The 14,876-nt window shown below is 39.3% G+C and overlaps 2 protein-coding genes, 1 long non-coding RNA gene and 1 pseudogene across 3 annotated transcripts in view; 2 read left to right on the top strand and 2 right to left on the bottom strand.

Annotated features, from left to right (window-relative positions):
• The window catches only part of Sec8 (exocyst complex component secretory 8), a 15,410-nt gene extending 10,826 nt beyond the window's left edge, over positions 1–4,584 (bottom strand). Inside the window, 6 exon segments of the mRNA XM_074095778.1 lie at positions 7–164; positions 547–667; positions 1,357–1,510; positions 3,318–3,487; positions 4,124–4,285; positions 4,357–4,584. Of these exon segments, the coding sequence (XP_073951879.1) occupies positions 7–164; positions 547–667; positions 1,357–1,510; positions 3,318–3,487; positions 4,124–4,285; positions 4,357–4,413 (822 nt within the window). The 5' untranslated portion in view covers positions 4,414–4,584.
• Positions 4,585–4,693: 109 nt separating this feature from the next.
• On the top strand, positions 4,694–14,631 carry Spindly (spindle apparatus coiled-coil protein 1 spindly). Its single transcript, XM_074095256.1, has 6 exons — positions 4,694–5,272; positions 5,429–5,639; positions 6,263–6,354; positions 6,594–6,708; positions 7,253–7,391; positions 13,438–14,631. Exons 1-6 carry the CDS (start codon positions 4,793–4,795, stop codon positions 13,682–13,684), a joined length of 1,284 nt encoding a protein of 427 aa, XP_073951357.1. The 5' UTR covers positions 4,694–4,792; the 3' UTR covers positions 13,685–14,631.
• On the top strand, positions 8,535–10,682 carry LOC141433290 (uncharacterized). Its single transcript, XR_012451921.1, has 2 exons — positions 8,535–9,018; positions 9,250–10,682. It is a non-coding gene; the product is annotated as an uncharacterized lncRNA (long non-coding RNA).
• Positions 10,888–11,642, bottom strand: LOC141433287 (uncharacterized; annotated as a pseudogene).
• Positions 14,632–14,876: the final 245 nt, after the last annotated feature.

Raw genomic sequence — 14,876 nt, 5'->3', positions numbered from 1 at the left:
ACCCACCTCAGTGGCTTCCTTCAGCTGATCTAGAACACCCAGCGCTTCCAAAGATATCATGACAGTGGTCTCAAACGTCTTGTCTTCTTCGCTGAGCGAGGCTTCGAACTCCGGAGTGATGTCCTGGAGATAAGCGTCCGTTACCTCCTCGCTCTTCGTCAGCTCTGTAAATGATGACTTTATTTTACTTTTTTCATAAAATAACCCATACTTGGTGTTTTGATCACTGGAGTTATACAAGAAACCGGTGGAGACCGCATTTCGGCAAACGTAGTGTAGTACCTACGCCCTCCAGCCAGGTGGAGTCACGATCTGCGAAAGGCTGCTGGTAGAAGCTGGATGCGTCGAGCTATCCAGCTGTGGACTGTTATAGGCTGATAATGATGATGGCACATGATACATTCTCAGTCTTAGTTTGTTTGAAATTGTATTTATTTTGAGATATTGGTGTTCTGAACACTGGCCATACATTATAAGATGTTACATTAAACACTATGACAGAAGACAAGGAAAGTTCGTTAGAAGTCTTCGGCAATGGAAATGTACCAGCGAGCAGCAGTGCGGTGCGGCGGCGGGCGGAGACGCGGCGCGACAGAGGCGCTGTCTCGCCGTACACCGCTGCACTCAGACGCCGTAAAATCACGTCTACCAGTTCGCGTTTCTTGCCCTGTGACAAAGCATAGAATAGAACCATTAGACACATAAGAAAATAATGTTAATTTGTTTCTTTGCTTTATGATGATATCCGCAGTAGAACTAAGGTTACCGACATAGCCCGAAGAATTGCGAAACTAAAGTGGCAGTGGGCGGGGCACATTGCTTGCAGGACTGATGGCCGATGGGGTCAGAAGGTTCTCGAATGGCGTCCGCGGACCGGGAGACGAGCTGTCGGTAGGCCTCCAACAAGATGGAGCGACGACTTGGTTAAGATCGCGGGATCGCGGTGGATGCGGAAAGCACAAGACCGGTCTGAGTGGAGAGCCTTGGGGGAGGCCTATGTCCAGCAGTGGACGTCTTTCGGCTGACATGATGATGATGATTTCTTTGCCGATTTTTATGCACCTGACGATGAGTGTGATATCTGACTCAACCTTGTATATGAAATTTTATGAAATTGGTATGTCTACTTTAGGATGTGTAACTAAAATGCAATTTTTCAACAATTAATGACATCAACTTGTATGTTATTTTGATGCTTGAAACTTGATGTTTTCAGACCGCAAGGCTACACGAGTGGCCACTTCCAAAGGGAGAATAATATCCGTACCTGAGAAGCATAACACTGCAAGTGCTACTTTTTAAAGTGGTCCTTGGAGTGTTATGCTTCTCAGGTACGGATGTATGAGTACACCATACCTCTAGATGTAAGCGGGTGGTGTTGAGCGCGTGCACGTGCGACAGCGTGGAGGTGGCCGTGTCGGTGGCGGCGCGCAGCGTGGTCGCGCACGCCAGCACGCGCCCCGCCGCTAGGCACTCGCGGATGTCGCGCTCCGACACCACTACGCGTTCACTGACACAAAACAATACATTTTTTCATCACACTTGCTCGTAAACAGTGTCGTAACATGCAGGCTACCTTGGTTGCAACCCCCCCAAATAAAACCCTCGACCTTAATGTGCTTGTCATGAAACCCGTGGTCGGTAAATGAGTCATTGCCCGTACTAATTTTCATGTCATGAAGCCCAAGGTTGGTAAATGAGTTTGTTACTGCATGGCGTGCTGCTGCTCCGTGCGCGCGCTGCACACGCACGCCATGCACATGCTGAGGAGGGGGAGGGCGGCGGGGACCTGGCGCTGCCAAGAGGGTAGTCAGCAGTATCGGCAATTTAAAAAAAAAATAGCTTTTCTTTTACAAATATACAATTTCACTCGCAAATGTGAAGAAAAACATTGTATGTCGCACGGGCGGTACTAGAATTACGAACATCGACTCATTAAAGCCCGAAGTCCTCTCGTTCGTAATTCCTTATTTACCGCCCTTAAGACACAATGTACTATTAATTTAGTTCTGTGGCTCCCCGTGACGCTGACGTAGTCACATTTGGTTTACCTACTTAAGTCTCATTAAAATATAAGACATTTTTATTTAATATCTTAAAGATCAGCAGTACAAAGAGAACCTTAGCGTATGCATGTTAGTTTGAAGCTGCGCATTGAATGCGCGACGCAGCCGATCCGTCAACGAGTGTTAATTTTGTGCGCAGCAGCAACTATGGACATTTTACGTCGGCAACGGGCAACTGCTGCTTTTCTCATTATTTATCATATTATTCACAAGAGATCAAAGCAAAAAGTTTGATGGTGGATGAAAAAAAAATTAAACAAAAATTATGCTATACATTATAATCTAGTTAAAGTACCATACATATGTCGTTATTTATGTTTTCGTCGCGCGCACCAATCCTACTAATATTATAAATGCGAAAGTTTGTGACTGAGTGAGTGTGTGAGTATGTTTGTTATCTACTCCTTCACGCTGAAACAGCTGGAGGGATTTGGATGAAATTTGGTATGCAGATAGCTGGATATCTGCAATAAAACATAGGCTACTCTTTATTCCGATATTCCCACGGGATAGGAATAAAATCTCGTAATAACAACCGCTGGGCTTAGTCATGAAATTTGACATGATTGTTTTTAATGTAATGTCAATGAAAACTTCGATTTTTATTTAATTTTTAAAAATCCCGAAATTTTAATTCAGCTGCTGGACCTAATGATTTACGTGTGCGAAGCCCCGGGTAAACACTAGTACACCATACCTCACACACACACACACACCCGGTGAAATTACTGGCACTTGAGGTATCCCATCTTAGGCCTCTAGGTTGGCAAAGCATCTATCTGCAATACCCCTGGTGTTGCAGATGCTTATGGGCGGTGATGATCTCTTACCATAAAGAGACCCACTTGCTCGTTTTACATCTAGTTGAATAAAAAAAAAAAAATTTCAATTCAGCTGCTGGATCTAATGATTTACGTGTGCAAAGCCGCAGGTAAACACTAGTTATTTAATAGTTCAATGATTTCGCACACTAGATTTTATTTTATTTTATTTATTTTTTTCTCTTTTTTTTTGTTGAAGCTTTGAACACTCCAGGTGATCATGTCAGCCTCATGGGTGCTCGCTCATTTTCCCTATGCAAGGGACATATTAAAAAATTGGTAAATGCAAATGGCTTTGTCAGATGTTGGCTCTGAGAGCTAACACTAGAAGATGAAAGAATATGGGCCTTTGTCACTAGAATATCAGTTAACTGACACTTACAGGTGGTGAAACAGGCCCTATGTCTACTACAGTAACAGTAAGACTCACATGTCAGTAAGCATGTTGAGCGCATGGTGGTGCGCGCGCGCGTCCCGCCACAGCCGGCGCAGCTCGTCGCGGCGCACGCGCAGCAGCCCGCGGCACGCCGCCAGCCGCCCCGCCGCCGCCTCCGTGCGCGTGCCCCACTCTGACAGCGCGTCACCCACTTTGCTAAATTTCTACAACACCATTAATGGGTAAAATCACTGGTACTGACTGGAACAGCACTACCTATGACTGAGAACTGTAACTGGAACTGTAAGAAGATGGAAGAGCATTCACTCTAGGTGAGGCTCAATTCTCAGAAGAAAAAGAAACTGGAACTAACAGGCTTAATGGGAATAAACAGGATTTTTTTATTTTTAAGGGTCAGCAATATCTATGCAATAAGAGCAAAACAGTACCAGTCGGCTGAAAAGAGTCAAGTTTGATTGACATCTTTTTGTTGCTGGCATTCATTTTTATAAAATTGAACCATAATATTTTTAGTTTTGTTATAATTTTAGTGCAGCCACTTTTTTACCATATATCCATTTTAATTTTTCTACAATTAAAAATTGTTTTTTATTAATTTGTATGGTCCTTTAGTGCACAGTTAAAAGTGTATTGTGTAATGCTTATTATATATGACATTTAACATTGAAGTTCGATGATATGGTGGTAGCAGTGGCAGACTAACAGTAGGGAGGAAAGGGTGTTCCGCTCCAGGCCTCTAATCTTGGGGGCCCTTCAAATTCTGCAAGTTCTCTTGATAAAGTCCTGATTTCTCAACAAGGCTGAAAATGTGTTTAATTCTATTACCACAAAGAACATACTTGCATAACTTCCATGATTTCTTGGGCATGAGCAGCAACTAATTCGTCCAGTCGCGCATCGCTCTTCTTGTACTCTTTCTCCAATTTAGCCCGCTCTTTCTCCCGTTGTTCATTTGTCTCACTCGCCGATAAAGTACGAATAACCGACATAAGAAGCCCACTCTGTAAGAAAAAATTGAGATAAAATAAATTGAGTTTTTGTAGTAAAGTACAAATGAAATAAACTTAGTTACAGTTTCTTTCCCTTGTTTCACCCCTCTCGGAGGTTTTGTTGGTGGAGGCGACGACATTATTTCTGAAGTTTTATTGCTAACAAATTTATTTTCTTTTCTCTCCGCCCCAATCCCAATAAAAATAGTCGGACTCGGGCTCGGATGACGTTATGATGTGTGTTTTTCTGTCACAACACGTCAAATGTCAAAATTCGAAGTCAAAGCGACGATGGATTGAGCGCAACCAAGCTACAATTTAAACCGCTTAAAATTAGTGTTTGTTTTTAAATGTAACTAGCAACACTGCTTATCAACTGTCAAAGTTTTCAACTTGAAATTTACCGTTTCCATTCAAAATAATAATAGGCCACAAAAGCAAACAGGTGGTTCAATTATATTTTGGTTGTTTTATTGTTCTGTAAAGTAAGAATAGTTGTCTTTTATATATTTAGTGACTATGGATTATTCTACCATCAGTAACAAAACATCATGCACCGAAATCGCGGACATATCGAACGGGGACCTTGCCGAAAAATATTACTCTCTCAAGAAGCAATTCGACAATTTATCCAGTAATTTTGACGCAACAAAACAAGAGCTTCATGAAGCCACAAGGAACTACAATACTGCTTTAGATGTACAAAGGTATTTAACAGCCGAACTAGAGTCTCACCAAGCAGAAGAAGCGCGTAAAAGAACCGAGCTGAATTCTCGTTTTACGAAACTGCAAGAGGACATTTCAGCATTGCGCGAAGAGCGTACAGAGCTTGTTGAGGCTCATGCGAAGGAGTTAAAGCAATTAAATGCAGAAATTCGTCGTTTGAAAGAGGATAATGCTTTTAAAGACGAAAGGAAATCACCTGAACCTGATACTGGAGAGCTTGATGAAGCTCGGGCAGCTCTGTCAGCGGCCTTGGCTGATGCAGCAGCGGCAAAGGTAAGACAAGGTTTTTAATCTGTACTCTTCTGAAGTTTGTCTAGTGAGGGATAACAGGGATAATCACATCATCATCATCAGTGTAGTTTGTTGCAGTTTCTGTTACCTCTGAGATATGGAGAGAATCAATCAATTAATTTCTTTCTTCTAATTCAGGTAGCTCTAGAAGAAACTAAACAAGAAATACTGTCATGGAAGATGCGTTCTGAGGAGCTGGCATCTGAGATGGGTCAGATGCGGGAGACTGCCGAGGCGCGGCGCGAAGAGGTGCGTGCTGCGACGGAGCGGGAGGCCGCTGCGCTTGCTGACCTGGCTGAGGCACGGGCTATGCTGCACCAGTGTACTGACTCACAGGGACCTGAACATGGTACGTTCATAACTTGTACTCTATCTTGCTTGGGATAATTATCATTACCAAGATAATTAATTTTCTGTGATAATAGCATAATGATAATTACCATTATCACAAGCATCATCGTCATCATATCAGCTGTAAGATGTTTACTGTTGAGCATAGGCCTCCCCCATTTACCTGATTTTATGTACAGTAATGCGGGTAACAAGCATTGTGCTTCATTTTTGTTGTTGTTGAAAATTTGTTAGTTCTCCAAGGCTTGAAAATTTCGAATATTCCCTTCTTAGTGCACAATTATGATCCTCTACAAATATGTTTACTAAATTTCAAGTCTCTGGCTCCAATAATTTTGCTTTGTAGCTTTGGACTTGGAATTGTAGCTAAGGATATCAAATCTGAGTGGAAACATATTGTACTACTTTTACCTTTGAACCTCTAAATCGATAATTTTTCTCAGTGAACTTTATGACCATTATTTCAAGGGTCTATTTTGTTGATGTATTGATTTCAGATAAGTACAAGATTTTTTCAATATAGTGACAATCTTATAACTCAGTGTGACAGTTTTTGATGTAATGTTATTTGATGTTTATGAATTAATAATTTATATTAAAATATTTTCGTTTAAATTCCAGCTGCTAAAGGCAACTCCATATTTGCAGAGGTTGAGGACAAAAGGCAAGAAATGGCCAAGAATCTCATTCACATGAAGCAGACCAATGCCAGGGTAAGGAGTTATTTATTTGGCTCTAAAATTCAGATAAAACAACCTTTACAAGGTTATACAATACAGTCCAAACATCCATACCATGTGCTCAAATATTTTAGACAATTTTGCGATATCTTATGTAATGACAAATAGTACAAGCTTAAGCAGGGGCCTATCATCTGCTGTTTAAGCTCATGCGCACAGTCTTGACTAGAAAGAAAAGATTGCGGTACTTATGTATTGTTAAATTGTTTTAGCTGCGAAGGGATTTGGCCAACAAGCAGTCAGAAGTGGAAGCATTGCTGCATGAGAAACAAACCGTCTGGGAGCAGCAGGCTGGTGCAGCTGCGCATTACGATAGAGAACTCATAGGTAAACACTTAATGATCTGAGTACTTAGACAATGTAAATACTATTAGAGTCTACGCTAGCTGACGCGGGTGCACGGAGCTGGCGCACGCCTGCGGGCGCGAGAACAGGTAACATCCGTCGCACACCACGCGTGCAGTTAGCGCTGCTTATATTATTTTTCAATAGGCGTCCACCCACCTGGTGCAAAATGCGTCAGCTAGCTTAGGTCCTTATGCGGTAAGAGAAATTGTATCCATTTCTTAATCAGAAGTGTTATGAGTAAGATTTGAATAGAATTTTAGTGAGGCCTAAAACAAATACGTAAAATATTTTTAGGTTTTACATTTTTAATGGATACATTTCGCAGAGTTATTCATTAGGCATAATATGTTTTTTTTTTCAGACTAACCTCTCTGTTTATCTCTACTCTTCCTGAAATCATTCCCGCACCGAAAACCCCGACTTATGTTTCAGTATTTAAATTATTGTGATTAATTTTAATTTATATTTATTTTGATGATAATGATAGTTACATTACATTGTGAAGTATAACGTTTTATCACAGAGAGCTACGAGGAGCGCATATCGCAGCTGGAGGCTCTGAGCGAGCGGCAGCGGCGTGAGCTGGCGCGCTGGTTCAGTAAGCTGCCCGCGCCGGGCTCGCCAGCGCCCGGCTGGCTGCCCGCCGTGCTCGACCACCTCAAGTATGTAGTAGCAAAAGTACTAGCTGAAAAGAGTACACAAACCTACAGACAACAAAATCTATACCCAAATTCAAAGCTGAATACTTAGTTTAACAAAAAATATAGGACACATATTTTTTCTTTGCCCTTAACCCTGAAGCGCAAGCTCGTCGATATGTGTATCCTGCCCATCCTAACCTACGGCGCTCAGACCTGGTCGTTGATTGAGGCACAGAAGTCCAGACTCAAGGTTTGCCAGTGAGCTATGGATCGCAGCATTTTAGGTGTTCGTAGATCTGATAGAATCAGAAACACTGATCTGCGCTCTGCGCTCCAGAACTCAAATTGTCGATGCGGGGATGAAGACCGCCAAATTAAAATGGGACCGGGCGGGATACGTCTGCCGTATGCATCCGGATCGATGGGTCAAAGTTATCACCGATTGGGTTCTCTGTGCTGGGCACTGGAGCAGAGGTAGACCTAGGAGGTGATGGTGGGACGGTTTGGACCGTTTCCAGCCACACGCAAGATTCGGCCAAAAGTAGGGATGGGTGGAAGCAAAAATTTTATAACAAAAAATTAAACCGACTACAAAAAACCATTATAATAATTTTCTACCAGTCTGAAATCGGTGCCTCAGCACGAGTGAGCAGGAGTGATTGAAGCCCAATATACTCGTATAGTATGTAGGTGAGGTTAATGGTTTTTTGTAGTTGGTTCAATTTTTTGTTATAATTTTTTTTTCACGTTTGTTAATGTAAAAGATCTAAGATACAATAGTTTAATGTCAACTGATCGTCACCTTTTACGGAAAATTGCTTTTTCCGATGCAGAGTCGTTCATTATTGAGGAGTCCTGGTGCTGAGCCATGCATTATGATGAGCTTAAATTGCTTAGCAACTGTGTTGAACTAATTGCAATTCAACCCATGAAGTACTTGTTATTGATTAGTCGCTCCATTGGTCAAATTTGGTCTTCATCATCAGTTCCACTTCACCAAATGATGATTTACAAGAGCGAATGCACGAGTTACTACGAAATATATCCAAATTACCATAGGTGTCCCTATAATATTTGAAGAGTTCCCTCGATTTCCTTAGGATCCAATCATCAGATCCTGATTTGGTGCTTATGGGACCTAATTGAAGGCATTCCTCGAAAAAATTTTCAAATCACGGAGTTTATAAATGATGGAGTTCTGTTCTGAGATAACAAACATTAAAAAATACAACCGAATAGATAACCTCCTTTTTTTGAAGTCGGTTAAAAAAGGGAGGCTTTTGCCCAGCAATGGGAGTGGGACACACCACAAGCCAAGTAAAAAAAAAATCTTTTGTCAATTAAGCAAAAAAGTATGAAGATATATTCGCTGGGTGCGAAGTAGGAGGGGGAGAACCACGAATCGATCGCAGCGCGCGCCGTGGCCAAATAAGTAACTTTCTGCGAACCAGCTGTCACTATTTACTAGTGAAATTTACGTATCCGTGCATTTTAAGCAAAAATAAATAAATATGCGTCACGAAACCTGCTGCGTAGTTAACTGCAAGAATAATGGCAAAAACAGTGATTGCAAATTCTATAAATTTCCACAAGCAAGTTGGAAACGAGAACAACGAATGGAATGGATAATCGCTGTCAAGAGGAAAAAGTAAGCTAACCTATAAAGTAACATTTCTAATATTATTATTATATTTTATATGTTGTAGGAAGAAGCACGTTAAACCGAGTTTAGACTTGCAAGAAAAATCGAGCAAGTTGCATTACATTGCGGCGCTCGATTGACCACTACAAACTCGTTGGCTTTACGGCCTCGCTATATTTTTCTTGCAAGTCTAAAATCGGCTTTACAAAAACTTATTTATTTGTTGTTTTATTTCAGTGCCGATGGATCGCCTTGGTCCCCAAAGTCACATGACAGGATCTGCAGTGCGCACTTCATTGGAGGCGAAAAAGCCGATGAACAGGACAGTCCTAGTTACGTACCAAGAATATTTCGTGCTACATCTACCTCTGCAAGGGTTAGTGCAAATTTAGCCATGTCAAGATACAAACGAAACATGGAACGCAGTAACAAGAAAGAAAAAAATACAGATAATATAAATATCCGTTGCAAATCAAGTACATTTGAAATAATGGAAAATATTCATACTCCAAAAATTGATAAAGAATGCCAAATTGACATATTTTCGAATGCTGAAAATGAGGGAAAAACATTCATTTGTAATAGATATATATATAGTGGCAAAGAAATATGTGATTCTGAAGTTCAAACTGAAATATCAAGCAATTCAAAGATATTAAGTGTGATAAGAAGGCGAAACACCAAGGGTGTAATACTATTGAAAAGATTTACGCTCATCAAGCAACCATAATAAAATAAATAAATAAATAAACCATAACAGAGAATAAATATTTTGCTGGGTTCTGATCAATTAGCGAAGACGAGGAACTCATTGATCTTGCTGCTGTTACCTTTGACAATTTTCGTTTTTATTAAAACGAACAGTGGACGACTCACATGTATATGGTTGCCAAAGAAGATAGACTTCTTATTTTTTTGATGAAAATGAAACTAGGTGTGACATTTTCAGCTCTGAGTGTTTTGTTTAGTGTACATAGAACACTCATTTAAGAATATTCTATTCGTATCTTGGAGAATTAGCATCTCCAACATCTAATTTGATGTTTTGGCCTAATAAGTGTTGTACAAAGAACATTGCCAGACTGCTTTCATCCAAATTACACCAACACTTGGTAATTATTGATTGTACAGTTTCAAATAGAGATACCATCTACAGTTGATAATCGTGTGTGGTTGTTATTCACATTGCAAAAAGGGTTTTACTGCAAAGGTCCATTTAAGTCTTAAGTAGCCGCTGGAAGAAATAGTGATTCGCAAATAACAGTTGAATCAGGAATAGTTGATTACTTAGAAAGTGGAGACATTGTTTTGGCCGACAAAGGATTCCCACAAATAAAAAAAAATTTAGATGAAAGTTATGCCACTTTTTCTAAAGAATAATACAGAATTTTCAAGAGATGAGACAGATGCTACTTACAGTATAGCTCGGGTCAGGATTCATGTCGAGAAAATAATGCAACGGCTGAGACTATCAAATATTAAATAAAATTCCTCAAAACTTGTTTTGCCATATTGATGATATTTTGCATATTTGCTGTGTATTGGTAAATTTGCAGTTCTCAATATTTTCTAATAAATAAACCGAACCAGTGTACTTATGTTTTTTTGGGATTTTTTCCTACATTTTCATAGTAATTCTAAGAATAGAATGTAAATAAAAAAGTCCTTAACGCAATTTAGTTTTATTTAAGAACACAACAATAGCTTAAATATAAATACTATTTTAAGTGTTTTACTATAAATAATGTGAACAATAACATTACTCTTATTAATTACATGTAACAAAACAACATTAATCACTCAAGTTTATAATTTTTTCATAGATTAACACTATGTTCTTACCAGTAAAACTACACTTTGGCAGAATCTTTTTATTATCATTCTTTTCATTCAGTTCCTCGTTACCAATCGTTGCATATAAATGTGGTAAATAATGTTTTTAAATAAAATTCTTCACTTTCCAAAATGACATCTTTTGTAAAATAGGTACTCCATCTCTATCTACTCTTACTGAGCAACTACCGATACCGTTTTCCACTGCAGAATAAACAATGAGATCGCACATTGTCATACCAGTGACATACATTTGTATTTGGATTTGTGTGTAATAGGAGTGTTTTTTCTTTAATACTATGTTACCATTTACGAATTCCAGATATTGCACATTACAAATTTTACTGGCAAAGTCCACAATAGCTTTTTTCTGGCGAAATATCAGACATTTAAATTCCACCAGCTTTCTAATACATCCATGGTGTATGACAACTCCGTCTATGCTTGTGCATAACCACGGCTGAATTTTGCTCACAGTTACTCCAACTGTTATCACACGACAGTTGTAAACCTTTCGGTATTGTGGTAGCGCATGACTTTGATTACGTTTACCATAATTAGTAGCTTCACAATCAATTTATTTCGGGAACAGCATATTATGCACCAAACTATCAATTGATTTGATTTTCTCACTTTTATATGATGTACATTCATACTGGACGAGTTTCTTAATCTCCTGGCAGTATACCACTCTTTGCGCATTTTCACTGTTCGATAGTTTTACAACATTCAAAAAATTTCTCATCTTCCATTACATCATTTGCGTCATAAAACTCTATTAGACTTTGGTTGATTTCTATCTTATCACTTTTAAAAGTGAGACTTCAAACTCTTCTCGTTAAAAATTCAATTTTTTTTAGACATTCAACGCAATCTTCTATTTGTAAACTAATCTCAACTTTGTCAATTACATTTCTCCCTTCAATTCAGAAACATCTAACGGCAAGGGATCACACTTAATTTCCTTTTGAGTACTTTTCTTTGGCGAACTGTCTGGCACTAGGTCTACCCCATTGCTGCTCTTCACTGGTTTTGGAGAAGCTTTCTTCGTGGTTGATGTAGTATATAAGAGCCGCAATATGTTTATCTGTCACTCTGATTGTACACACAATCACATTTTCCACTCGTAACATAACGACAAAACAGACTGAAAAATCAGAAGAAAAAAAACGAAAACAATATAAAAACGATGATATACTACATGTGATTCGGGTTTAGTATGCAGTATTACTGGTACGCTTTTAAAATTATATTGATTTTACATTTTGAAACTATATTTATATATACCTATCTCTAGACCTTACCTGTCTAAGTTACGACGATATAGAATCGAGTATTTTTACTGCTAGGGGTCAAAAGTGGCTCCACAATGGTTCGGGTAAAATTACACACGGTGCTGCTCGCCATTTCTGTTAGCTTGAACTGCCGCGTGTCTAGATATGGTTTTCATTTTTTTTCTTCTAATTTTCGAGACCTATCTTAAAGCATTTTTAATTTTATTTGCATCATTGACATTATTTACACGATTTACATTATTTATACAGTTGCAACTGCACTTGTTTAGGTACACCATTGCACATTCCGTTTCACCAATTATCCGTTTATTCGTTTCTTGCTTCTACTAACGTTTTTACTTGTGAAGACAAATCAAACGTTTTGTTGCTGAGATGCTTTGGCCATCTTCCAGCTCAACCATCAGGACCCTGGACATCATCTAGGGCCAGAGTACTGGTGAAGACAAATCAAATGATCCCAAACTTAACGGGGCTACTTCGTTTTGTTACTGAGATCCTGTGGTCACTTTCCGGCTCCATCATCAGTATCCTGGACATCATCTAGGTCCAGAGTACTTGTGAAAACAAATCAAATGAGCCCAAACTCGATGGGGCTACGTAGTTTTGTTACTGAGATCCCGTGCCCACCTTCCGGCTCCATCATCAGATCAGCTTGATGGTACCATAATCTTGCATTGTCACCAAATATACATAAGTGCACCAAATTTAAGCTCAATCGGAGACCAGGAAGTGGTTGAAAAATGGTTTGCAAATTTTAGAACCTCACCTACGTATTTTCTGAAATATTTACATACATACATACGAACATTGCAAGTTAAATAAAAAAACAAATAAGTTATTTGTTGTTAATTATAAGTATTTTAATGACTTAAAACTTTATGCAAGGTTTTATTCACTGAGATTCACGGTTGACCTTGTATCAGTCAGTATGGCTGAGCGCTGCGGGCTCTCTGCCTTCTATCTCAAAAACGGTTGGACATAGGATTTTTTTTAACACAATATTGGTTCCAAATGTTATGCTCTACAATATTGTAACAAATGTTAACATCACTGAAAAAAGAAAAGAAAGAATAAATTTATTTGCCAAATTGGACTGGAGCTATAGAAACCGAGATAATCGCGAAAAACTGACTTTTTTGTCATTTGACCTTGAATAACTTACACCGCGGACACGAGATTAAATGTGACTTTTGAGACCACATTTAGGACACCAAATTGAAGCTGTATACGAGTTTCCAGCTTATTATCTCTCATTCCGAAGTGAATCTTCTAATATGACTGCATTATTCTTTTCTAGATGCGAATGCGAGCGTCTCCGCGCCGAAGTACTATCTCTAGGCGCAGCTCAACTCGCTAGCGCCGCTCAAGTGCGGGACCTGCGCCGTAAAATAGCCCTTCTGTCTGCCAGCAGCGGTAACAAACTCAATGCTAACTCCCCTGAAGCAGTCGAAGGAACCAATAAGGAGGAGATTCCCGTGTACAAAACTGTCCAAGCAAAGCGATTGACGCCAGACGAGGTGAAGAAGAAAGTGTCGTTTAATTGAAGAAGATGGTTGTATTACAGCAAAGTTTTGGTTTTAAAGCTGCATTTCCACCAGTAATGTGCGAGGAATGTGTTTTTCATCTCTCCTGTACAGAAAGTTTAATTTTCATGGGTAGATAGCCAGGTGAAAAATTACGTTTTCATATTCAGGGTGGAAAGTATTAAAAAAAAAGATTAGCCACGGAGTCGAAGATAATTGAGTTACGTCAATGACACTTTTTTTTCACGTTTCGGCATGGCTATCTTAATGCACGTCGTGACCAAGGAGCTTATATAAAACACTGTAGGCTGAACGCCGAACATCCGTTTCAAACAAGAAATTTGATCTTTATTACGTCACGAACATCATCATCATCATCATTCGTGAAATGTGAAAGAAAGAGATGAAATATATAAATAAGTAATAAAGGTTTGTATATAAGCTCCTTGGTCGTGATCAACTCGATTTTTTTTATAGTCGGCCGTGGCAAGTGGCCAGTCGAAAAGGTACCGTTGGAGGTTGGATATAAGTAAATTCAATTTATTATTATTCTCATTTTTTTGTAGTATTTTACTTTCCTCACAGTCGAAATGAAAAGTAGAGTGTCTAACTGGGGGGAAATTAGCCATTTCCCCTCGAACTATTGGCGCTTTCCACCCTTGGTTATCAATCTACTATTTCACAGCACAGCTATAGTGGAAACAGCTGAGCGGTGCGCGGCGCGAGGATCCTCGCACATCTCTGGTGGAAACGCAGCCTTAATGTGTTTACCACTTTGTTCTTTGTTTGAACTGTCTTGGCTGATGCTACCTACTTGAAGTATATGTATGCAAGGCAACATGTTAGCGGTAATATTAGGGACTTTAGTATGCAAGAGGATTATGTTGTAAGAAAAGCCTTTGTAATTGATAAGTGTAATAAATAAGACTAAAAAAAATGCATCAATACACATAAAATATAAAAAATATTGACGTGTTTTCATTACAAATACAATTGAAGATAAGTTTTTAAACTAGGGATTTATTTCGGGATAAATGGCTGGTGACATTATTTCACCGCGGCCTGTATACGTCTCACTGTAGTGTGTAGAGCACAAGCCTCCTCATACAATAAGGGCCGATTCACACCGGTATGGCAATGGCCGGCAGCGGCGCGGCGAGCACTTTCAGTGTGAAATAATTATAAACATTATATACATACTTAAAAGACCAGT

This window comes from Choristoneura fumiferana, chromosome 12, assembly GCF_025370935.1.
Source record: "Choristoneura fumiferana chromosome 12, NRCan_CFum_1, whole genome shotgun sequence".
Classification (NCBI taxonomy): domain Eukaryota; kingdom Metazoa; phylum Arthropoda; class Insecta; order Lepidoptera; family Tortricidae; genus Choristoneura; species Choristoneura fumiferana.
This window is presented reverse-complemented; position numbering and strand designations above follow the sequence as displayed.

Coding starts and splice junctions, on each gene's coding strand:
- Spindly (XM_074095256.1), top strand. CDS start 4,793: ATGGATTATTCTACCATCAGTAACAAAACATCATGCACCGAAATCGCG. Junction 6,355..6,593: donor TGAAGCAGACCAATGCCAGG/GTAAGGAGTTAT, acceptor AAATTGTTTTAG/CTGCGAAGGGATTTGGCCAA. Junction 6,709..7,252: donor TTACGATAGAGAACTCATAG/GTAAACACTTAA, acceptor GTTTTATCACAG/AGAGCTACGAGGAGCGCATA.